This window comes from Phyllosticta citribraziliensis (assembly GCF_038025025.1).
Source record: "Phyllosticta citribraziliensis strain CPC 17464 chromosome Unknown J3D65scaffold_4, whole genome shotgun sequence".
Classification (NCBI taxonomy): Eukaryota; Fungi; Ascomycota; class Dothideomycetes; order Botryosphaeriales; family Phyllostictaceae; genus Phyllosticta; species Phyllosticta citribraziliensis.
This window is the reverse complement of record NW_027117341.1, coordinates 1,880,165-1,901,022: the sequence shown is the minus strand read 5'-3', so window position 1 is coordinate 1,901,022 and position 20,858 is coordinate 1,880,165. Positions and strand designations below refer to the sequence as shown.

At 56.5% G+C, this 20,858-nt stretch overlaps 11 protein-coding genes across 11 annotated transcripts; 5 read left to right on the top strand and 6 right to left on the bottom strand.

Annotated features, from left to right (window-relative positions):
- Nucleotides 1-57: 57 nt before the first annotated feature.
- J3D65DRAFT_301663 (uncharacterized protein) lies at nt 58-2,673 on the bottom strand. Its single transcript, XM_066795201.1, has 4 exons — nt 2,201-2,673; nt 1,986-2,149; nt 1,564-1,934; nt 58-1,512 (listed from the first exon to the last, which is right to left on the bottom strand). The coding sequence occupies exons 1-4, from the start codon at nt 2,455-2,457 to the stop codon at nt 139-141; spliced, it is 2,166 nt and encodes a 721-aa protein (XP_066657169.1). The 5' UTR covers nt 2,458-2,673; the 3' UTR covers nt 58-138.
- Nucleotides 2,674-5,559: 2,886 nt separating this feature from the next.
- J3D65DRAFT_301742 (uncharacterized protein) lies at nt 5,560-6,736 on the top strand. The gene is made up of 2 exons (XM_066795202.1): nt 5,560-6,322; nt 6,464-6,736. The coding sequence occupies exon 1, from the start codon at nt 5,721-5,723 to the stop codon at nt 6,318-6,320; it is 600 nt and encodes a 199-aa protein (XP_066657168.1). The 5' UTR covers nt 5,560-5,720; the 3' UTR covers nt 6,321-6,322; nt 6,464-6,736.
- Nucleotides 6,637-9,809, bottom strand: J3D65DRAFT_620172 (cohesin loading factor-domain-containing protein). The gene is made up of 3 exons (XM_066799842.1): nt 8,680-9,809; nt 7,984-8,633; nt 6,637-7,937 (listed from the first exon to the last, which is right to left on the bottom strand). Exons 1-3 carry the CDS (start codon nt 9,591-9,593, stop codon nt 7,072-7,074), a joined length of 2,430 nt encoding a protein of 809 aa, XP_066657167.1. The 5' UTR covers nt 9,594-9,809; the 3' UTR covers nt 6,637-7,071.
- A 23-nt stretch (nt 9,810-9,832) lies between these two features.
- J3D65DRAFT_550356 (alpha/beta hydrolase fold family protein) lies at nt 9,833-11,390 on the top strand (the record flags this gene model as incomplete). Its single annotated transcript, XM_066796998.1, has 6 exons — nt 9,833-10,483; nt 10,541-10,701; nt 10,752-10,832; nt 10,881-11,004; nt 11,055-11,183; nt 11,232-11,390. The coding sequence occupies 6 exons, from the start codon at nt 9,833-9,835 to the stop codon at nt 11,388-11,390; spliced, it is 1,305 nt and encodes a 434-aa protein (XP_066657166.1).
- Nucleotides 11,391-11,523: 133 nt separating this feature from the next.
- Nucleotides 11,524-12,191, bottom strand: J3D65DRAFT_550269 (60S ribosomal subunit assembly/export protein loc1; the record flags this gene model as incomplete). The annotated part of the gene is made up of 3 exons (XM_066796992.1): nt 11,524-11,646; nt 11,700-11,849; nt 11,946-12,191. 3 exons carry the CDS (start codon nt 12,189-12,191, stop codon nt 11,524-11,526), a joined length of 519 nt encoding a protein of 172 aa, XP_066657165.1.
- Nucleotides 12,192-12,390: 199 nt separating this feature from the next.
- On the top strand, nt 12,391-13,466 carry J3D65DRAFT_620166 (vacuolar sorting protein-like protein Vps68). Its single transcript, XM_066799841.1, has 4 exons — nt 12,391-12,590; nt 12,652-12,912; nt 12,972-13,069; nt 13,118-13,466. The coding sequence occupies exons 1-4, from the start codon at nt 12,498-12,500 to the stop codon at nt 13,179-13,181; spliced, it is 516 nt and encodes a 171-aa protein (XP_066657164.1). The 5' UTR covers nt 12,391-12,497; the 3' UTR covers nt 13,182-13,466.
- On the bottom strand, nt 13,430-14,336 carry J3D65DRAFT_620163 (vacuolar protein sorting 55 superfamily). Its single transcript, XM_066799840.1, has 3 exons — nt 14,089-14,336; nt 13,824-14,037; nt 13,430-13,714 (listed from the first exon to the last, which is right to left on the bottom strand). The coding sequence occupies exons 1-3, from the start codon at nt 14,122-14,124 to the stop codon at nt 13,581-13,583; spliced, it is 384 nt and encodes a 127-aa protein (XP_066657163.1). The 5' UTR covers nt 14,125-14,336; the 3' UTR covers nt 13,430-13,580.
- A 113-nt stretch (nt 14,337-14,449) lies between these two features.
- Nucleotides 14,450-15,629, top strand: J3D65DRAFT_620161 (nucleophile aminohydrolase). Its single transcript, XM_066799839.1, has 3 exons — nt 14,450-14,603; nt 14,654-14,765; nt 14,840-15,629. Exons 1-3 carry the CDS (start codon nt 14,566-14,568, stop codon nt 15,449-15,451), a joined length of 762 nt encoding a protein of 253 aa, XP_066657162.1. The 5' UTR covers nt 14,450-14,565; the 3' UTR covers nt 15,452-15,629.
- Nucleotides 15,630-15,814: 185 nt separating this feature from the next.
- On the top strand, nt 15,815-16,749 carry J3D65DRAFT_620156 (uncharacterized protein). Its single transcript, XM_066799838.1, has 4 exons — nt 15,815-16,014; nt 16,134-16,165; nt 16,309-16,390; nt 16,460-16,749. The coding sequence occupies exons 1-4, from the start codon at nt 15,922-15,924 to the stop codon at nt 16,484-16,486; spliced, it is 234 nt and encodes a 77-aa protein (XP_066657161.1). The 5' UTR covers nt 15,815-15,921; the 3' UTR covers nt 16,487-16,749.
- Nucleotides 16,750-17,047: 298 nt separating this feature from the next.
- J3D65DRAFT_645239 (amino-acid N-acetyltransferase-like protein subunit Mak10) lies at nt 17,048-19,809 on the bottom strand (the record flags this gene model as incomplete). Its single annotated transcript, XM_066802198.1, has 8 exons — nt 17,048-18,079; nt 18,129-18,227; nt 18,273-18,420; nt 18,442-18,536; nt 18,585-18,939; nt 18,988-19,496; nt 19,543-19,610; nt 19,731-19,809. 8 exons carry the CDS (start codon nt 19,807-19,809, stop codon nt 17,048-17,050), a joined length of 2,385 nt encoding a protein of 794 aa, XP_066657160.1.
- Nucleotides 19,810-20,077: 268 nt separating this feature from the next.
- Nucleotides 20,078-20,840, bottom strand: J3D65DRAFT_301551 (mitochondrial ATP synthase epsilon chain domain-containing protein). Its single transcript, XM_066795200.1, has 3 exons — nt 20,678-20,840; nt 20,503-20,617; nt 20,078-20,445 (listed from the first exon to the last, which is right to left on the bottom strand). The coding sequence occupies exons 1-3, from the start codon at nt 20,707-20,709 to the stop codon at nt 20,362-20,364; spliced, it is 231 nt and encodes a 76-aa protein (XP_066657159.1). The 5' UTR covers nt 20,710-20,840; the 3' UTR covers nt 20,078-20,361.
- Nucleotides 20,841-20,858: the final 18 nt, after the last annotated feature.

The following is a 20,858-nucleotide window of genomic DNA, read 5'->3' as shown; positions in this document are numbered from 1 at the left end:
CCTAACCCACAAACAAGGCTAGACGAAATGACATGCAACGACACCGAAAAGACAGGAGAAGAGAGGAATGGAGGTATTCAAAGGCGGCCGTTTGGAAAGGAAACCACGCAACGCCAGTGACAGAAACAAACAACACTTTCATATCCAGCGCGCCGCCTCGCTCGCATCGCTCGACCTCATCTGCACGTTGGCCTCGTTCTTGAGGTCGACCCAGCGCGGTCGCGACGTCTGTTCGCGTAGCACCTCGCTGTTCTTCGTCCGCGTCGACGACGACCGCGACGGCGGACTTCGCAGGTCGATCTGGCTGCTGCTGGGGACAATGGCAAACGGGTTGCCGCCGGACAGGACGGTTCTGGGAGGCGAGTCTTGAGCAGCGCGTTGGCGTGCTGGTTGCTGGTATGTCTTGGGCGCGATGATGGTAAAGGCACTTAATGACGAGTCGGCGGTGCTGAGAGCAGAAGATGTGTGGCTGGAGCTGGAGGCTACTTCCGACTCGCTGATTGCGGTCGAGGTAGCGCGGCTTTGGGTTTGCGATGGCGCGGGCGAATTGTGAGGTTTAGAAGAAGAAGACGTGTTGCGATCGAGGGAGATTGTTATTTCGGAATGAGAATCGGGGTCGTTTGCGGACGGTCTTCTCGAGCTTTCGGCCGTTACGGGCATTTCTGCCAGGTATCGGTTCGCGGCGGATACGTCCGCCACGGGGATGTTGGTTGGTGCCATGGAGAGGCGAAGGCCAATCTGAACTGTCGCGTGGCTGTCGACACTGGTGTCACGAAGGTGACGGCCTGTAAACAGTGGCTGAGGTGGAAGAGTGTCGTAGTAGTCGGCTACATTTGTTACAGATCCTAATCTCGCTCCCTTGGTTGGGCTAGCAAACGGGTCGATAGGCGCTTTGGCCTTTTGTGGCGAAGAGTCTGGAGAATAGACAGTGGAGGGCAACTTTGGAAGCGTCGGAATGTGTGGCAGGCGGAGAGAATAAGGGAGTTGTGATTCTCGGCCTTGTTCGGACTTGGCTGGGAACAGAGAGTATGATCCAGACCTGGTGCGCTTGTGGGTGTATAGAGGCTGCTTGCTGGGTGTGGCCTTTTTCGTCGGAGAATCGCCCTGAACTTGTTTGGTTTGGACCAAAGGTGCCTTCCAAGTCTCACTCTTTTCTCTCTGCCCCGGATTTCCCTTTTCCATTCCAAAGCCGACCTTCTCTGTTCGATATTGATATGCGTAGCGGTCGAACCGGTTATTCTTCTCTCCCCCAACAGCAATGGGATCGCTGATTTTGAAGTCGAAACTATCCGGTCCTTGAAAGGCCAAGAATCGTAATGGATTGAATCTCGAAAAAGAGGAAGAGGTCCGGGGCTGGATAGCTGCGGCATTGCTGTTAATTCGCAAAAAGAGCAGAATGAACGAGACGAAGGCGCCAGAGCTGTAAAGAACAAACTCTGCGACTCGAGAGCTGCTGAGTTTGGCAGAAAACTTCCCGACGTAGAGGACAACGAAGAAGGGCATGATGAGTGCCTAAATTTTCATTAGGATTCTCGTCGCGCGTGGAACGGATTTGAAACTCACATTCTGGGCCACTGCAAAACCCAGCAGGTAGACCATCCTCGATGCCGAAATTCTCTCCTCCTCGTCGAAGCTAGTGTCGTAGAAAAGGCGTATGATGAGGAGGCCCATCATGAGAACGTACGCAAAGATCAGAGTCGATAGAATCGGAAGAAAGAGTCGGCGGAAGTGGAGAGGAATCCAAAGCAGCTCGCCAAAGCACTTGTTTCGCGCGCGCCACGCGACGGTAGGAACGAGTGTGAGCACCATCAACGCGAGAACCACTCCAATACAGACTGGAGTATTCCATTTTCCGCGTGAAACGGAGCCTTTGAAAGCCCGGATGACGGCCTCGATTCCAAAGACCAAGGTGGCGTAAGCAGACATGAAAATGGCTTTTTGAAGTCAGTAACGCTGCAGGTCAACAGCCAGTTTCTTCGACTTACTTGGTAGAAGCAACATGGAAAGGCCGCGGCAGCCTGTGGTCGAGATTTTGTCCATGCGGCTGGCCTGAACTGCCACCAGAATGATCTCCTGAATGAAGATGAAGAATCCCAGAACCAGTGGAAAGACGTCAGAGTTGCGCGTCGATCTCAGAAATTCGAATCGCCTGTCGCCTGTCAAGAGTTGCACACAGTTTGCGAAGCCGCCGAGTACTCACCTTGGCCTCACGACGACCCGTAATTTCGAAGCTCTCCTGTTGTCGAACAAGATTCTGGCAATCATCATGGCCATGAGAAATGTACTGACAACCCCAATGACCACATTCAGTGTCCTGACTGCCCTCTCTTGACTCAATACCAAGCTCGAAAAGTGCTTTTTCCCCGTCGATGTAGTATTCGTTCCAGGAGCGGCTGCTGCGTCGACGATCGTGGTGGACGCCTGGTCGGCGAAACCACTCGCACCTGTTGAAGCCATCACGGATGATCTGGCGACAAACTTACAGTTGAGCCAGGCTGGATGGATGCCGAGAACAAATGGACAAACGAGAGGATTAAACCAGTTGGTGGTTGTGCTGGAGTGGCATGAGAGAAGGCAGAGCTTCGCCAACGCTATCCAATGCCAACAGAGTTGATTCAGCCGACTAGGAAAGAAACACTCTTAGCGGGAGAGGAGAAACTGGGCAGCATCGTCGTTCAAACGAGAGGGCATTGCGATACATTTCAGGACAGAGAAGACGACTTGTGACGGGGCCGACTGCAGGCAAGAGTTTCGCACCACCAAGTCTGACGCAGTTCCTGTCGACAGACGAGCGGCCGCGGGATCCTGTAACTGGAGCTAGCCAAGGCAAGCAAATGATCGATGAGAACTGCAAAGACGTCTAGCGCCGAAGAGGCTTGACTTGGACGCATGATGGTTACAGCCCAGCGAGCGGCGCTGACGCCGCCAGTGACAGCTCTAGTTGTGCGCCACTTGTTCCGCCGTGGGCGTTGCGTCAAGACTGAACTTCAGGTGTCAAATCCGGGAGTCCTTGTTGAACTTTGGTCGCAGCACTGCCTGAAAATCTTATCGAGCTTTCTAGGGCGTGTCGTTGGCTTCAGGAAAGTGGCATGTCGCGATAAGGTTCAGAACAAAAAAGAGGCAACGGTCCCACGCCGCGGCCTCAGGCACATGGGGATCTACGAAGCCGTTGAGCGAGGGTAGGTGGGCTTGCTCAGAGCTCTGAAACCGCGAGCCTTTGGCAGGTGAGATGCCCAGATGGGCCATCATTGCGGCGACTTCCTCGGTGTTCAGAGGCGATTGGACACAATCTCAAGGGTCGGCTGTAAAAGGAACAACGCGGTCGCTGGTGAAGAACGTGATTGGTCCATGGTGAGACGTAGAGCGTTGGAGGGTGTAGAGTCCGGCGCAAACTCTCTTTTGGCGCGCTCGAGCCCCTGACGTCGACATGGGCTACAGTATGGCGCTGGAGGTGAGACCAAAGACCAGCTGGCCTGAGGCAGTGTCCCCTAAACCCAAGGGCTTGTGTCGCCGGCGTTACCAAGACCACGAGGCTGCCATTGTTGGACAATGCCACTCCACGCCCGTGCCCCCATGGAAACGACTGTCAAGCGGACCATTTGAAATGACGCAATCAACGCCTTGGAGCACCTTAGGCAAAGGAACGTGAGGAACTGCGGGTGGAGAGAAGAAGAAAGGATGGGAGGTGGTTGAACTAAGGTTGAAGCTCTGACCACCTCCAAATTCATTGCCGCTTCCACGCCTGTTTCAACACCACGCCAAGCCATCCCACTCGCCATCTCTTCAACTCTGTCCACGCATCCGGAGCACCTACGTTGAGCGGGTCCCGCCGCTATCCCAATGCTGACCATGGTCTCGACCGTTGAAAAAGCACTCCCTGCGGCCCGCAAAGCATCAATGTGCTTTTTGACTGGACATTGGTCATCGTTGCGGTTGAGCGTCGCCTCACGACCATGTCAATAAAGCGAATCCATCCACCTCGTATTGTCCAAGTCGATCTTACTCATGTTCAAGCGCCGCAATGGTGGACAAAGCCAGCCTAGCGCTGGCGCAATGCTGGCTTGCAAGATCCCTCGCAACGACGAGAAATTGCTAACGTGAGGATTGCGAGACATCTCAGACCGTTGAGGAAGGATCAAAACGGCCGAGAGATGACCTGATAAGAGGATTGCGGATTTCTCGAGGCCTTGCAGCGCGCTTCATCCTGGACGCTGATCCAACTCCGCAGGCAGCAACCCGGAAACAAGGTCAATCGGAACCGTCGTGAACCTTGGTCTGACAGACTATCATCCGTCCAAGTACAAACCTGCTGATGGCTTCGGTAATTGAAAACGGACGAATCTCGCGAGAGATCACAGTCGACGTCGATTGAAACCTGATCGTCAAAGCAAGAATCGAAGAGGAAACGGAAACGAAATGATGACCGCACCATCGACCTCAAACTCTCCAGAGAAAGTGGTGCTGATCGCAATCTGTGCGGAAGCCCACCAGTGCACAGCTCGAAGCTGACTTCGAGTTCAACCTCTCGGTTCAAGAAACAGACGACAAAGTACAGGCGTACAGACCGCAGTAAACCGTGAACGCGGCCTGCGATCCATCAGAAATGTAATCAGACGGACTTTCGAGGCGGACACATTGCCTCGAATGCCACCCAAATTCACTTCGGCAAGTGAGGCTGCAGACTCATGCCGTTCAGATAAGCTTTGCAGCATTGCATTGTGCAGGCAAAAGAAAGCTGACGAGCATACCCAGTCCCGTGCTAGAACGGGCGCAACCGGGAGATTTACCGGGAGACTGGATCTATCTTCGCCCTCTGTGCGTCTCCAAAATCCAGATAAGCTTTCGTCGCAAGGCTCGACCGGGAGCCAAAAGTTGCCCTCGGTGTCAGAATTCAGGCCCATGGCGAGTAGAATTCGTTGACGGGCTCACAAGGAAAGCTTCCCTGTCCAAGCGACCGTGGGGAATCCAAATTCAACACTCGTTCTCGACACATGTACGGTTGGCGATTAGGAGCAGCCTCCCTGGCCAAGAGACTGTGGGGGATTCAAATTCAACACTCGCTCTCGACACACGGACAATGTGCGAATAGGAGCCGCCCAAAAACGAGAAAGAGTGTTGCAGAGTGTCATCAAGATCTCAGATCCAAAGCGGTCGACACGCCTGAGGACTCAGCCACTGCAAAGTGTGCCGGTCCCACGCTGCCATGGCGGCAGAATGGACAATAGCCATGGCAAAATCATGCTGCGATCCCACTCACCCCGCCGGACCAAAGGACGACACCACAGGACAGAGACAGCACGAGCAGTGCAAATTTTCAGCATCGAACTTTCCAGGTCCACGACGACGGGTTCCTTGCGTGAGGGAAAGCATCTTTACAAATGATTTGGCAGCGCCGTGAAATCGGCTTTAAACAAGGCGGCTTCGCCCTTATCACCAGCCCCAGCCCACCTCAGGGCTCTGGCAATCCAGGAGCTCTAGCACAACCGAGCTCCGCTTATCCGACGCGGCGGGCGCCAAAGGGTAAGCTTATACTACGCCCGCTCGGCGGCGCCTAAGGTAGCGTCGTGCCTGGCACTCCAGGGCGCACCCGCCGCCGCCGCCGCCCGCTCCTATCCAGCCGGGCTTGAGGCGCAGAGCCATCCATATCTCCGAGGACGTGTTGGAGAGAAGCGCGGCGCGCCGCGGCGCCAACGCGAGCACGTCTTGTTCACCGTCTCACCATGACCCACGGCCAAACGACCAGAGAGCCTCCTGGGCCAAAATGGGCTGTACCTGCCACGAACGGCATGGCCCGTTTGCCGTCGCTGTCATGCCTGGCTGGCGCAGGGCGCGTTGCCGAAATGAAAGGGCGGCGAGGGTCGGCCACTACCTACCTTGCATGCTGTGGCACTGCGGGACGAGGACAGAGGAGGAGAGAGGATGAGGCCGCTTGGCTTGGTGTTGAGGAGCCCAGCAGCCGCCAAAACGGGTTGCTGCGGCGGGAGTTTCGCCGCCTCTTGCACACTCTCCCTCCCTCTCCACCCCATCGTATTCGGCATCTGCCCATGCGCGAAACCTTTGCTCTACCTCTTAAGGATCGCGTTTGCCTGGCACCCTCGCCCTCTGTCGCCGCCGATGCACGGTACCGCGACCTCCTCGATAGCATACCGCAGCACAAGCCCTCTAGCCATCCATCCATGTTCACGCGCACCTCCCCTTCTATCGCCGTCCTACCCGTCATACCTCTAGGTACTTTCTACGTATCATTAGACAGCGACAGCCATCACGCATCACGCATCACGCATCACGCACCACACGCCTTTTCCTCCTCGTCCATCTGAAGGTAGGTCTAGATAGAGTCTACATGCCGCCGTTGATCTTGGCTGCGATGTTTTCATTTTCTTCACGCCACCAAGCCCCCTCGCCCCTTTCCTTCCCCCCACAAGCTCCCTCTTGTCAATGTTCATTTCATTTACCCAAACAGCGAAACCTTGCACCCAGAACCCGCGGGGGGAATACCATGTCACGAGGTAGAATCGCATCGACTGTGTTGCCCTACTCAGACGTGCCATCGTACCACCAGAGAGACCGGCGTGTACAAAAGACGCGAGAAAATATGGCGGCGGCATAGGAGCACTGGATTCTTGGATAGCCAGGCACAGCATAGAGACATGGATGCCATTGGAGACGGAGGGTCCACAGACAGACAGATAGATAATCGCGCCTAGCCTCACTCGATCCGTCAATCCATCCACGAATAACAAAAAAGAAAACAAACAAAGTTGCGCGACCAGATGACTCACAGCAAAGCGCTGTGTCATTTCATTCCTCGCCTCAGCCGGCCCTGCCTTGGTGGCACTTCCCAACCCGTATTTTTACCCCAGTTGCTCCATCCGTTCCGTGTGCATGGTCCCACATACACATACATACCTACACACGCAAAAGTAACGCCGCGCCGCGCCAGCCATGTACCCACCCACCTATGCAACAGCCGTGACAGAATGAGGAACACTCCTCACAGAGCAAACAAAAATGACGAGAGAGAAAGAAAGGGATAAAAGAAGAGAAGAAAGAAAAAAGAAGCCAGACCCATCACCCCCCCGCCGCCGCCGCAGCAAAACCATCACGGACAGCCTTCGGCAGCGCGGCAAGCCTGCCCTCCGCATCCGCCCTCGCCGCCGCCGCCTGCTCCACATTCCCATTCTTCTCGGCGGTATTAGCGACGAGGCCCGTCGCAACGACGACCCACAGCGGGTTGCCGGCGCGGACGGCGAGCTGGCGCGAGTTCTTGGCGCCCTTGTCAGCCTGGGCGCTGACGATGTCTTTGAAGAAGGTGGCGGCCAGCACCGTGATGCAGATGGCGAGCAGCTGGTCGTTGCCGCCGTGCTTGCTGGCTTGCAGCGCGTGCTGCAGGTTCTGCTTCATGCTGACGACGGACGGCGCCGCGTTGTCGAGGCGCCCTTGTTGCGTGATGGCTTTAAGGAGGTACACGGCGGCGCGGATGCTGTCGCTGGGGTGCGCTTCGGCTTTGGCTTCGATGGTGCGGAGGAGGGCGAAGGCGTCGGCGTGGGCGGGGTGTGTGGGCGTGCGGAGGATGAGGAGGGCGTTCATGGCCGAGAGGGTGCTGATGTCGGTTTGGCTCGAGTATTCGGTTGGGATGTTGGTGTACAGGACGCGGTAGGCCGACAGGGCTGTGTTGAGGTCGCCCGTGGCCTGGGCAATCATGGCTCCGAGGTATGTGGAGAAACGGGACATGGGTTTCTGAGCTGCCTTGGGAGCCTGGCGGACTTCTTTTTGCAGAGATTGGAAAATGGCTCTTGCGTTCTGCCACTCGCACTTGTTACATGCGACAAACGCTTGTTGGACGCGCATGTACCATGAGAGAATGCGGTGCCAACCTATGCGCTCAGCAGCAGAAGGCAGTGAGACTAGTGATGTGTCGGGGATTCGGAGATGCTCTGTTTTGCGTCAGTGAAGATACTCTCGTGTGTGCGGTCGTCGTACCCTGACTCATCCGTAGACCCTCCCCGAGAAAACGCTGCAGTCTGTCTGCCGTCGGGCTGTGCAGCTGGAATGTCGTGGCACTGAGGTAGTATCCAAGCGCACACAAATCTCGCCGCCGCATCCACGACACGGTCAGTCTAACTCGACCATCGTTGCCCCTCTGAAAGATACCACCTGTCATAGCAGTCAATGGCCCGAATTGGCTTTGGTGTATCAATATGGAGAATGATTCATTCTCTTCAAGGTCCTTTCTTTGTATGAGATTGTCCAGAATAGCTTGTAATGATGACATCTTGGCGCCCGCAGCGGAGGCCTTTGAGGTTTGGAGATGGCAGAGCAGGTCCATCAGGTCCAGATATGGTACCATGAAGCCCAGCTCTTCCTCAGTCGACTGTAGCTGCAAGCTTCGTGCCGATGCAATTGCGCGCTGGGCCTGTTCGACGCTGTCTGGGGCCATAATGCGCAAATGCACCGTGGCTTCCATGGCGAGGGCCGTAACATAGATGGCACGGTCTCCTTGTGATTCGGCCCAGGTCACTACTGCACGGAGGCTATGTTGGGCGGCAATCAGGTCTCCACGCAAGCCTGTCTTCAAACATAATGAGGCGCGTAGGAAGCGGAACGCGTAGATCCAAACTTTGTGTTGGTACCTGGGACAGTCAGCGGATGAATCGAGAGAGACTCCAAGTGGCTCACATCTCAGCATGTTGCAAGACGGTATCGATCGACTTCATGGCGGCAACATGATTAGTCTTGAATAGCGAGCGAGCCAACAGATGCTGCATGCTATACTTCATGTCGAGCATGCGATTCCTTTCACATAGCGTGATGCCTTTGCTCAGAAACTCCTGCGCCGTGTCGTCGTTGTCTGTCTCTTCGTGAAGGAGGCTGGCAAATTTGAGGATAAGTTTACCCTCCATGCGTGGAACGAGCCGGAACTTTTTCAAGACAGCCTCGAGACATGCCAGTCCTCTTGCCATGAGTGCATAATATCGCGCCTCATCCTTTTCGCGTTTCGACAGCGGGACGATGGGGCCTATTTTGTGCGCCGCGCGTATGTACTCGTCGGCAAGGGAGAGCAGAAGTTGTGCGTAGTCTGTCTGTTGTGGAGGTTTCGAGGACGGTATCTGGACCGACACCATTTGAGAAGGGCGCGGCGCCGGGGCCGAAGACGTCTGTGGCCGGTGAGGCGACGAGCTTTGTGGATAGGACGGTCGCGAGGGCGCTCTTTGCGGAGGCGGCTGTGGAGAGGCATATTGCGCGGGCATGGGCGGACCTCCGAACTGCTGGTATGTGTTGTGCGGGACGGGCGGTTGTGGGTGTGGGTGTGGGTGTGGGTGCGCATTTGAAGGTTGCCTTTGAGGAATCACGACCATGGGGTGGGCTTGCCGGTACTGGTACTGGTGCTGGTGCTGGTGTTGTTGGTGGTGCGCAGCAAGATATGCGCCTGGGGTGCCGGGGATGGGTGCTGGCGGCAAAGAAGCGCCATTGGGATAGGCAGGAGGGTGTTGTTGTCTCTGTTGGGGGTAGAACTGAGGTGGCTGAGGGGCGCCGTAGCCACCGCCCGGCTGGGGATAATTGTAGTGCATGGCGGACAGCTCGACGGTCATATGGGGTTCCTCATGGCGACATGGAGGCAGCCCAGGTCAAGATGTCCGGCGCGTCGAGTCGAGTGAGACGTGCCGTGGACGTGCGCTGCCGTGGGCTGAGCGACGAGGTGACGTCCAACCGGCGAATCTCCGGTAGTCTGGACCAGCCGAGGCAGTTGGGGACCCTGACCCGACGTAAAAGGAAAACGGCCATCCACCAGGCTCGAATTTCAAAAGTGGCCCCAGTCTCACCCTTCACCATGATACCAGATCTCTCCTGGGTCCTCGGCCACTCCAAAACATCCTTCCACCACAGCAATGACGCCATAAAATTAAAGACCAATTCCGGAGACTCTGTTTCTCTTGCTGACCTGGTCAAAGAGACCACACCGCCATGTCAGCTCAACCCGCTCCTCTTCAATGGCCATTTGCAGACCTTCTACACCGTCGTCAAGTCCAGCGATGTCCCCGTCGTCTACAAGCGCAAACTGTTCGAGTCTGAGAACCCAAACTACCCCGGAACATTTGCCGTTGATTTTGTTCATCGCATACCCTCTGAAGACCCCGATACTTCTCTTCCGCCCCGGACCACTTACTTTACTGACCAGGAATTTGGAGAGGTTGGCTCCGATGACTCTAAGCCGCTGCTCGTGACCCTCCACGGCTTGTCAGGGGGCAGCCATGAAATCTACCTCCGACACGTGCTCGGCCCCCTGACCAGCGAACTCGGGTGGGAGGCCTGTGTCGTGAACTCGAGAGGCTGTGCAATGAGCAAAATCACCACCAGCATCATGTACAATGCGCGTGCCACGTGGGATGTGAGACAAGTCGTCAACTGGCTGCGGAAAAAGTTTCCAAACAGGCCTCTTTACGGCATTGGATTCTCACTCGGCGCCAACATTCTCACCAATGTAAGAAACCTCGATGAGCCGAGACGTCGAAAAGAAAACACGGGCTGACAGAGACAGTACCTTGGAGAGGAAGGCGAAAATTGCCAACTGAAAGCGGCCGTTGTCTGCTCCAATCCGTGGAACTTGGAGGTGGCCTCGTGGGGATTGCGAAAGTCTTGGTTGGGACTCGAGGTCTATCAAAGATTCATGGGAAACAACATGAAGAAGCTGTTTGAAAGGTAAAGTGGGAAAGTTTGGCCAAAATTGACGCAGACTGACTGTGAAACAGACACGCAGATCAAATATCAAAGAACCCGGACATTGACCCGGAAAAGATCCGCAAAATCAAATATCTTTACGAGTTTGACAGGTATGTTGAGGAAAGCAATCAAAAAGACTTCGATGTTGACGAAATCAGAGCACTCCAATGTCCGGCGTGGGGCTACCCAACCGAGGCGGCGTACTACCGGGATGCTTCGTCTTGCGACTCGCTTTTGGCTATCAGGATTCCATTGCTTGCTATTAACGCTGAAGATGATCCGGTAAGCGAGAGTTGCTGTCATGTTGTGCAGTCGCTAAGTCATCCTTGCAGATTTCTGTGCAGGACGCAATCCCCTATGGTGAATTCGGGCTTAACCCCTATACTGTGCTGTGTGCCACTGCAATGGGTGGCCACCTCAGCTGGTTCCAGTCAAATGGCGAACGCTGGTTTGCGAAAGCTGTGAGTATAGCCTTCTTCTTCTTCAAGGGCAGAGACTGATGCGTCTAGGCTGTCGCGTTCTTGGATAAAATCGCCAAGGACATTGATCTTGATGCCAATAAACCCGCGCCAAGTCAAAATGGCAACGGTGATGCATCTGAAGGAAAGCGGCCCGTGTATGAACCCATGCGCCGAAAGTGGCACATACCAAAAGAGCACGCCGCCTGAAATGAGCGGCAATGATCCGGGCCATGGAGAACTGTCTCATCGTCTCAGTTGCGAGCATCCCACCGATAGAATCCCCCAAACTCACATGTCGCTGAATATCTTGGACTGTGAATTGCACCAACAAGGAAGAGGCTCAACCAAAAGAGACCCTCTTCTTGGGCTTGTGGGGTTTGGAAGTCTTGGGTTCTTCCGATTTGTCGTCCGATTCAGAAGATCTCGGCTTCCTTTTGCGACGGAGCGAATCCTTCTTTTCCTCCTAGACAGACTATTAGACAAGACGACAGGCAAGATTCCAACGTCTCAACTTACAAGTTTGGACTTTTTGTCCTCCTGGCGGACCTCTGCTTCCTTCCTCCTGGACTCTCTGATTTCTTCCATCTGCCTGGCTCTCATCAACTTGGACTCGATCTGACCCTCCTTTTCGGCGTTGACCAAGGCGAGAATGGTCTGCATGCTTTGCTAAACTTGATGTCAGCCCCGTTCACAATCTGCGCCACAAGCGACCTGGTCCTCGCAGCGCATTCCCAAAACCGCCACACGAGAAAATTTCCATACCTGGTCGTCGACAAAGACCTTGCCCTTCTTCTTTCCCTTGCCCTTTTGCACGCCGATCGGGGTAATCATGTTCAGTTGTGGAATCCCCAGCTGCGCCTCGGTGTATGTCCTCTCCTTCTTGTTCTTTCCAACGCTGACTTTGATGGTGCCGTCGGGGTTGTGCGTGACATTTCGCTTCTTTTGGTGCTTGTTTTTGCTGGAGGCAGGGGGGCCGCTTTTGCCCTTGGACGACTTGATGGGGGCCATGGTGACAGGGAGGCGGAGTGTTGCGGTCGTGGGAAGGAGTGGTTTTGGCAGAAATGTTGAACTTTGGCGTCGGCGGCGAGCGATTGGGTGGATGGGATCGGCGGGTCGGAGCGCCGGGCCCCTTGAGTGCCGGGGTCGGCGCTTGGGCCACCCGGTGGAGGAGCTGCAGCCGGGCACAGCACAGCAGCAGCCCAGGTGAACGGCAGAGCGTCATCACCCACAGCACTGCAGTCTTCACCACCACCACCGCAGCTCTCCTCCCGCAAAGCCAGCACATCTCGCCAGTCGCCGACTGCCTCCCCCGCCATGTCGAGCCACAGACTCTTCCGCTTCCCCAAACCGCACTGGATCAACAGCGCCAACACGCGCACAGCGGGCGTGTACGCAGCCGGTGCCTTGGTACGTCCTCACTGTCGCCCACCCTCGCAACCAAGTCGATTCTGACAGCCCCTGCGCGCAGTTCTCCCTCGGCTTCTTCTTCTTCGTCGACGCGGCCGCCTTTTCCAAATCCGCCAAGAACGGCTCCGACGTGCACATCACCTTTGTCGACTGGATCCCGTCCATCTGCTCGGCGCTCGGCATGCTCGTCATCAACAGCATCGACAAGTCGCGCCTGAGCGCCGACAGCTTCAGCTACTCGGGCAATGGCGTCGCGTGGAAAGCTAGGCTGGTGCTGTTCTTGGGCTTTGCGCTAATGGCTGGGGGTCTGGCCGGTAGTGTGGTAAGTCATGTCCCCTCCCCGTTAAGTGCTGCAAGGTGGTCGGAATGCTGATCAGATAGACTGTCATGGTGCTCAAATACGTCGTGCCCGAATATCCCTTCCCCACCCTCTGGTTTGGCGTGTCTAATGTCGTCGCAAATGCTCTCGTCATGCTCAGGTAAGTCGGCCGTCTCGCCCTGCACGCACGCTAGACTAACCTGCCTAGCTCCGCGATTCTATGGGTATCTCAAAACATGGAGGATGAGTATACTTATAACCTCGCCCTCTAAACATCACTATCAAAACAAATCCTCGAACGAGCGCGAGGGTGGGTGGTTGGATGGATTTTCATTCCCCAGCACGGAGTGCAATGGCGCAAAGGAGCCGGATCTTTTCTTGTAGCCAGTAGTTGTCGCATTATCAAGTCTATACCGAGCACTGAGGCTGGACTGTCATCGGTCATGCCGGGCAAAAGTGGGGACTGTCACACAATATCAAAACCTCGGTTTGCGCGTGAGGATGATATTAACCTATCGCCAAAAAAAAAAAAAAAAAAAACAGTTTTGCCGCTCAAACAAGTTACCATGACATGAAACCCAGCTCCATGAAGCGCCCTGCCCACAGGAAGTGAATCCTAATCTACAATATGCCCCCGGCAGCTGCCAGAAAGATGCAAGGTCCTTACCAACCTAGAATTCCTCGTCCTCCTGGAAGAACATGGTAAAACTTATAATGGTGCCGTAGATGAGCAGGCCACCAATGATGGACATGACCATGGCCGGCACCGAGATCAGAGCGCAGTGGGCCAGCAGGGCGGGCAAAGCTGTAGTTGAAGAGACGTCAGCCATCTATTCGCCTCGAGGGCCACCATTGCGAGTGTCCTGGCAGGCAGCGACGTGGCAGCAGCAGCAAAGGTGGGAGGGCATCCATACCAATACCCATGACGACCAAGAAGCCGGTGAAGAAGCGACCAAAGTCAACGACGCCGTTGCCGGCGCTCTCCATAAAGTCGTCGGGGTTGGCGGCACGGCCGCAGATCCAGTTTGGCAGCGGCGCGATTACGTAGGTTGCGACGACGAGCAGCGGGTAGTAGACGTGCCATAATGCGCAGGACAGGATGACGAGGAGGAACCCGATGGCGAGAACCTGGCTGCGGGGTCAGAGGCGCGAGGCTTGTAGCTGGGCGGGCATACGCACAAAGGAGAGCGCAATGATGGTTTTGAGTCCTGCCATGGCGGCGAACTGAAGTGCTGCGGCGGTGCGCGGGGTGGACGGGACCTGAAGGTGGTCGGACGGCGGGCGTGGACGAGAGATGGGCGCGGCGGCTGCGGTGAGCCTGAGGGTTGCGAGGCCGTCGACGACGAGAGGCGGATTGTGGTGGTTGGTGATGTCCGAGTCGCTGACGACGGGACCTGACGTTAAGTTGTTTGGCACGGCCGGGCTGGTGCTCAGGCAGGGCAGGGCAGGGCAGGGCAGGTTGCTTGGACGTGGACCGGATCCCTGCCGGGAAAGAAGCTCTGATGATCCGCGCGTCTACGAACCCCAAGGTTGCCTCGCTCAAGCTGCCCACCACAACCAACGCCCATCACCACCTCTGCCAACTTCGCCCACTCCCATCTCCTCCGCTACTCTCCTCCTTTCTCGCTCCTCCAGCTCGGAGCTGCACCATCCAACATGTTCCGCAACAATTACGACAACGACTCCGTCACCTTGTGCGTCGAGACCACCATCCACGTAGAGCGCCATCACTGACAGCTCCCAGCTCGCCTCAAGGCCGCATCTTCCAGGTCGAATATGCTCAAGAGGCGGTGAAGCAAGGCTCCTGCGTCGTCGGCGTCGTCAGCAAGACGCACGTCGTCCTGGCAGCAATCAAGGCAAGCTCCAATCCACCTCACCCACGCACCCGCCGCCGTCAAACACGCAGCTGACTCCAGGCGGTCGAATGCAGCGCAACGCCGAAGAGCTCTCGTCCTACCAAAAGAAGATCATCCCGATAGACTCGCACTACGGCGTCGCCCTGGCCGGCCTCGCCTCGGACGCCCGCGTCCTGTCCAACTTCATGAAGCAGCAGTCGCTGGCCTCGCGCCTGACGTACGACCGGGCGATGCCCTTGGCAGAAATCACGGCGCGCATCGGCGACCGGGCCCAATCCAACACGCAGCACTACGGCAAGCGGCCGTACGGCGTGGGGCTGCTGGTGGCGGGCGTGGACCAAAAGGGCCCGCACCTGTTCGAGTTCCAGCCGTCGGGCGTGACGCAGGAGATGGCGGCGTGCGGCATCGGCGCGCGCTCGCAGATGGCGCGGACGTACCTGGAGCGCAACCTCGACGACTTCGAGGCCAGCGGCCGCGAGGAGCTCATCAAGCACGCGCTGCGCGCCCTCAAGGAGAGCCTGAGCCAGGACAAGCAGCTGACGGTCGACAATACGAGCATAGGCGTTGCTGGCGTCGGCGAGGACTTTAAGCTGTACGAGGGCCCCGCCATTGCCAACTGGCTGGAGACGACGTTTGAGAACAGGGAGCAGGACGGCGGCGACGACGGCATGGAGGTCGACACATAGATGCGTCGAGGGTCCGGATGGCGAGGCGGCGTTCCGGGACGGGAATAGACACATGAGCTGTAGCATGCCGGCATCTGAATGAATATGACCTCTGAGCTTGTGTGTTGGCGGTAGTTGTGATGCCGTGACTTTTGCATACCTATCCACCTTGTAGCAGCGTGTGACGTGAAAAAGCCTGGAACCAAATCAGAGCCTTTTCAAACAGTTAGATACTGCCAAAGCCTAGACCGCACCATAATTCGCAATTGACCCGCTTCGTTCTGCAAAAACAATCGCGACCCGTTCACGTGGCCGCGAGACCTCCGCGGCGCGTCCCGTAGGTCGTCTCTCTCCGCACGTCACCCACCTACGCTACCAAACAACCTCACAACAACAACAACCTCACCCACCCACCGACACCCAGCCGCCCCACCCCACCACAATCGCCAGCTCCCGTTCACCACCGCATCGACCGAGCGACCCACCAAGCCATGGCGCCGCAGACGCCGTACCCGCGCGCGACCGTCAAGCGCATCGTCAAGGCGCACAGCAACCGGCCGCTGAGCAAGAACGCTGATGTCATGGTGAGTGTGTGTATGATTGCCTACTGGCACATAGGAGAAGAGAGAAAGAGAGGGAGACGAGAGGAGAAGGAAGGAGAGGAGAATGGAGAAGAGAAAAGAGCTAATGCGTCCGCGCGCAGGTCTTCCTGGACTATGTATTGTTTCTCGAAGAGTACGTCTGCCTGTCTATTTACCTAGCTGCCTAGCTACCTTGCCTTCATTCACGCCCACATCCGCGGCCCGCCTGTCCCAATCCAATCCAACACAAACGCCGTTCGGAAAGCTGTACACGTCCCCGACTAACGACACGCGCAGACTCGTCCGCGAAGCCAGCACCGCGTCCAAAGCGGCCGGCGAGCGGCAGATCAGCGCCGCGGCGGTGCGCAAGGTGCGCGAGGTATGTTTTGTCCTTCAGAAGGAAGAGGGGAGAGAGAGGTAAAGTAAGACGTGCTCACCACGCGAACAGAAGACGTTGAATAAGTATAATGGATAGGGATAGCCTGGACGACAGACGGGCAAACAGATGGAGGGGGTGCTGGATACATGGATGGACGGAGGGATCCACATCTTCAATTCCCGCGGCGTATCTGGCGTAAGGTTTTGGCGTCCGGTTTTGGCAATGGGCACACAGACAACACGTCTACATGAATGGATGGGCAGGGCAGGGCAGGGCAAGGCAGGGAGGAGGCCATGGTCAGATGTTGAATTATCAGATACCCCACAGCGCAACTAAATGAACAAGTTCAATTGCTTCCCTCAGTTGCCATCGCATGTGTCTGACGACCTAGGTACGCCAGGCTGAGCTGAGTGTTGTGTTGCTTGTTCTGTATACTATGCCTACGTACCTAAGTACCCAACACCTTCTTTTCTCTACCACCAATGCCCACAAGGAAGAAGTAGGTAAGACACGTAGGTAGGTCTATCGAAGAAACAAAAACGATTTCGGAAACGGAAAAAGGAAGAAGGGGAACTGTATGCAAAAAGGACCAACGCACAAGACGACAAGACCCATGCCATGCCCACGCGAGAGACAATGTGGATGCGCTTCTTTTCTTCACGCTTCAGCGCCTGTCGCCTCGACGTCGTCAATCTCTACCCGCGGCACCTGGCACCACGCGCTGCCCATGCCCATGCCCTGGTTTAAGCCCTGAGCCGTAGCCTTGCTCTTCTCCCCATCCTTCTCCCCATCAAAAACAACCCTAACCCCCCTCTTCCCCACGGCATGACGCAACCCAGACTCGCCGCGCTCCGCCAGCGCGCCCAGCTGCACGCCCAGCAGCCCCGCCCGCACGCACGCCAGCAGCCTCGCCGCCTGCTCGCTCTCCCAGCACGCCGCCGCGCTGTCGGCGCGCGCCGCCCGAGCCCCCAGCCGCTTGGCGTCCGCCAGGTCGGCTTTGGCGTCGCGGATCAGCACGGCTACGTCGCGGGAGAGGAGGCCGACGACGTCGGTGAGCGGGCGCGTGAGACCTCCGTGGGTGTCGACGTTGTTGGCGGAGGGCTGCTGCTGCTGGCTATCCCAGTCCCACGGCCCAAACGGCATGATTTCCGCTTCGAACTCGTCGTGCGGCGGCAGCCGCGGCGTGTCGATTCCCAGGAACGGCTTCATGCGCAGCTCGTGGCGCAGGGCGGCGGAGCCGAACGGGCGCGTGGGCAACGGGACGGCGCGCAGGTAGAGCAATATCTGATAAATGTCGGACAGGGCCTCGGCGAGGGCGGCCGTGGCACGCGACGTGTGGAGGGCGGATTCGATGGCAGCGATGGTGGAGAGGAGGGCCGCTGGGGGCGCCGCCGCGTTCGTGCCACTGCCGCTGTCGTTGTCGTTTTTGTTGGCGGGTTGCAGGACGGCGGCCTGCTGTGCGCGGATCGATGTCAGGATCCGGTCCAGGAGGTTGGCGCGCGTCGACGAGATGGTGGAGAGCCAGAAATACATGGCCGGGTACTCGTCGGGTAGGTAGATTTCTTGCTCGAAGCCCAGCTGCACGACCCATTCCATGATGCGCAGCTTTTGGTAAAAGGCCCACGAGGCAAGAGGGTACTGGAGGCAGCCGGGGGAAATGGCGTGCAGGCGCTGGTCGAGCACCTCTGTCTGTACGCGGGTCAGTATGGGGGCGCTGGGAGGCAGAGTTTAGACTTACGTCGAGCTGCAAGTTGTGAAATGCTATCAGGTTATGACAAAGCAAACGGCGCGTTCGACAACGATTCTGACACAGGCTTGTCCAAAAGTCAAGGAAGGCCTGGGAAATTAGCTATCATCTCACCACTAAATCTACAGGACTTACTGGTACTGCCTTGGCGGTAAATGTATTGACAATTTCAGCCAAGACGGCGCGGTTGTCGCTCGGGATCAGGGGGTTCGGCGAAAGTTCGATTGTCCAGTTTACAGGATCCAAGATTGGGTCATGGCAGAGTGTGAGATCTGCAAGGTCTCTTCTTATGAGCTCTTCATACATCTCCTCGGCGTTTCCAAAGACGAGGTTAGCCAGACAGGCGCGAGAGTATGCAAGTGGTTGTGGTTTTCTCGAATTGAATGCCCAAATGAACGACTTTTTAGGTCAGCATCGAGGCGTCCGACATGTAGAGCTGAGACTCACCAAGATCTCCTGAGGTCCCAAGTTTTGCAGTTTAGTCCCTCGAACTACTTCCAGGTTGTCGTGGCAAAGCTCGTTCATGACTCGACACGCAAGAGTATATTCGAGCTCCACGACTGGCCTTGGAGGGACGGTGCTTGCCAGGCGACGTTGAATTTTGGAACTGAATGCTTCCTTTACGGGACGGCCGAGCAAATGCGTTGCTTCAACTTTGGGGACATAGTTGGCAACATTGTTCCAACCATCTCCGGTCTGATCTAGTGGAATGTCTGGGGATGTGACTTGCAGCAAGACTCTTCTGAGTTCCAGCCGAGAAACGAGCGCGTCAATGACTTCTTGGCTCGCAGTCAGGTCGTCACTGAACGATTGTCAGCCGGTTCTCAAAGCCTTTGTGTAGGCAACGTACTCTTTTTGCCAGTCGGACTGGAGAGACTGCGTCACGTGGGCCAAAACTTGATCAATCTCTCTTTCCGAAAATCTAGTCAGAAGCTGCCTCCCGTACGTGTGCGTCGAAAAGTCTTCCTCTTCAAAATAGTCTCGAGAAGTGACCCGCTGCACCACGTTGTCGCAATACTTGATCAATCCCAGAATGTATGCCCAGAGCACGTAGTGCATCCGCGGCTTTCCAGGTTGAAAAGGATCGGGATCCAACAGCCGGCCTGTGCGACGGTCTCGCCGAGAGAAGAAGGAATCATTCAATTCCCTGGGCTCTGGGTACAGCATTCTGTCGATGTGCACCGAGATGAAGAGCGTCTGCGAAAGCGGATAGCCCTTGTGCCAGGCCATTTCGTAGCAAAAGAGCTGGTCCATGATTCCAAGGACTTCTTCGGGGAGAAGGTCTTTTTGAATGTCATAGTCTTCTTCAAGAGTCTCTCCAGGAGCAAGGAAACCACTGTCCATTTTGGGATCCATAATCTGACATGGAGTGAGTTGGAGAAGACGCACAGAGAATGAGCCATACCTCGAGAGCCCCAACAGATTCGAAAAGCGTAAAGAATTCATCTTTGATCAGTTGGCCCGTCTCAAGGGCTGCTACGAGTCAGCCAAGGAAATACGATGTACAGGCACCTGGTAAATTGAAAACATGACAACGGAAAGAAACAACACCGAATGACGTCGACAACTTGACAGAAGGAGAAGAAGCATTACCTGAACATGCTGCCGTGAAATGGGCAGTAATATCAACACCCTTGGGCGGGCCAGGAACGAGCCTCGACTTGATTTTCATTCGCGAAGCAGGGTTGGAGGCCTGTTGTGCGACGCCTGCTCAGAGACGAACACATGCACTTTAGTAGGTATTCTACGTTGGGGCGAGGCCCAGGGCACTCACCATTGCTCTGCAGGGCGGCGAGCTCGTCCTCGATTCGGAGTCGTGCTGTGTCTGTTCCCCGGCCGTTAGCATGGGCCGGGCCTGCGGGGACCACGAACGGAAGGCGGTCAGGTCGGCAGCAGACCTTGGGAGACGTCGTTGTTTTCATCAGGTGGCTTTGGACGGTCGGACTCTGGTGTCATGATGCAGCAAGCACGGAGACTGTACAGGCACGAGACATTGGATGTGTGTGAGTGAGTGAGAGAGTGAGAGTTGTTGGGTGGAAGGAAGAGGTTGGCATTGATTGAGGTTCGCTTCTACGCAACCGCAGGGCCCGTCGCCCGCATCATACAAAATGCACTCCAGTAACCCGCACTAGCCGCAACCCAACTCCGACCTTCCTCCCGCATGCTTGCTTTCCCTGCCCTTCTCCATCGCCATGCTTCAATCGTGTGCATTGCAGTCGTACGCTTAGGACGAGCCCTGGGACGCGGCCTCGCTGGCAGCCGCCGCGTTGGCCGAGGCAAGGCTCTTGTTGTCGCCCTGCTTGCCGTCCTTGAAAGCTCATCAGCCGCCGTGCCTTGAACGAATGCAGCCCTTGTTTCCACTCACCGTCCACTTGGCGAACCTGAGCTCCATCTCGCCGCGACGCTCGGCAGCTATCCTCTTGTCCTCCTTGAGGGAACGGCGGACGGCGCGGGAGGCGGCCGCAAGGTAGCGGTTGTAACTGTCCAGCAGCCATTGTCAGCGCTCCGACGTCCGGGCTCTCTGGTCTTGGGGTCCGTACGAGAGACCGGCGGATTTCCAGGCAAAAGTCATGGTGATTGCGGCGGTCGAGGTTGTTGGACGTGGGTTGGGCGAATGGATGGTCTTGACAGCGCCGCGAGCTTGCAGGCTGGGCTCCGAACTTCGTCGGCCGGAGCTCGAGCGGAGGATCTTTCGTCACGTGATACCCCTCCCTGCAGCGG

Coding starts and splice junctions, on each gene's coding strand:
- J3D65DRAFT_301663 (XM_066795201.1), bottom strand. CDS start 2,457: ATGGCTTCAACAGGTGCGAGTGGTTTCGCCGACCAGGCGTCCACCACG. Junction 2,150..2,200: donor CGGGTCGTCGTGAGGCCAAG/GTGAGTACTCGG, acceptor GACAGGCGACAG/GCGATTCGAATTTCTGAGAT. Junction 1,935..1,985: donor TTCCATGTTGCTTCTACCAA/GTAAGTCGAAGA, acceptor GACTTCAAAAAG/CCATTTTCATGTCTGCTTAC.
- J3D65DRAFT_301742 (XM_066795202.1), top strand. CDS start 5,721: ATGACCCACGGCCAAACGACCAGAGAGCCTCCTGGGCCAAAATGGGCT.
- J3D65DRAFT_620172 (XM_066799842.1), bottom strand. CDS start 9,593: ATGACCGTCGAGCTGTCCGCCATGCACTACAATTATCCCCAGCCGGGC. Junction 8,634..8,679: donor GTCTTGCAACATGCTGAGAT/GTGAGCCACTTG, acceptor TGACTGTCCCAG/GTACCAACACAAAGTTTGGA. Junction 7,938..7,983: donor GGGTCTACGGATGAGTCAGG/GTACGACGACCG, acceptor GACGCAAAACAG/AGCATCTCCGAATCCCCGAC.
- J3D65DRAFT_620166 (XM_066799841.1), top strand. CDS start 12,498: ATGTCGAGCCACAGACTCTTCCGCTTCCCCAAACCGCACTGGATCAAC. Junction 12,591..12,651: donor TGTACGCAGCCGGTGCCTTG/GTACGTCCTCAC, acceptor CCCTGCGCGCAG/TTCTCCCTCGGCTTCTTCTT. Junction 13,070..13,117: donor AATGCTCTCGTCATGCTCAG/GTAAGTCGGCCG, acceptor TAACCTGCCTAG/CTCCGCGATTCTATGGGTAT.
- J3D65DRAFT_620163 (XM_066799840.1), bottom strand. CDS start 14,124: ATGGCAGGACTCAAAACCATCATTGCGCTCTCCTTT. Junction 14,038..14,088: donor CCATCATTGCGCTCTCCTTT/GTGCGTATGCCC, acceptor CCCCGCAGCCAG/GTTCTCGCCATCGGGTTCCT. Junction 13,715..13,823: donor CTTGGTCGTCATGGGTATTG/GTATGGATGCCC, acceptor CTTCAACTACAG/CTTTGCCCGCCCTGCTGGCC.
- J3D65DRAFT_620161 (XM_066799839.1), top strand. CDS start 14,566: ATGTTCCGCAACAATTACGACAACGACTCCGTCACCTT. Junction 14,604..14,653: donor GACAACGACTCCGTCACCTT/GTGCGTCGAGAC, acceptor GACAGCTCCCAG/CTCGCCTCAAGGCCGCATCT. Junction 14,766..14,839: donor TCGTCCTGGCAGCAATCAAG/GCAAGCTCCAAT, acceptor GGTCGAATGCAG/CGCAACGCCGAAGAGCTCTC.
- J3D65DRAFT_620156 (XM_066799838.1), top strand. CDS start 15,922: ATGGCGCCGCAGACGCCGTACCCGCGCGCGACCGTCAAGCGCATCGTC. Junction 16,015..16,133: donor GCAAGAACGCTGATGTCATG/GTGAGTGTGTGT, acceptor GTCCGCGCGCAG/GTCTTCCTGGACTATGTATT. Junction 16,166..16,308: donor TATGTATTGTTTCTCGAAGA/GTACGTCTGCCT, acceptor CGACACGCGCAG/ACTCGTCCGCGAAGCCAGCA.
- J3D65DRAFT_301551 (XM_066795200.1), bottom strand. CDS start 20,709: ATGACTTTTGCCTGGAAATCCGCCGGTCTCTC. Junction 20,618..20,677: donor TGGAAATCCGCCGGTCTCTC/GTACGGACCCCA, acceptor GCTGCTGGACAG/TTACAACCGCTACCTTGCGG. Junction 20,446..20,502: donor TCAGGTTCGCCAAGTGGACG/GTGAGTGGAAAC, acceptor TGAGCTTTCAAG/GACGGCAAGCAGGGCGACAA.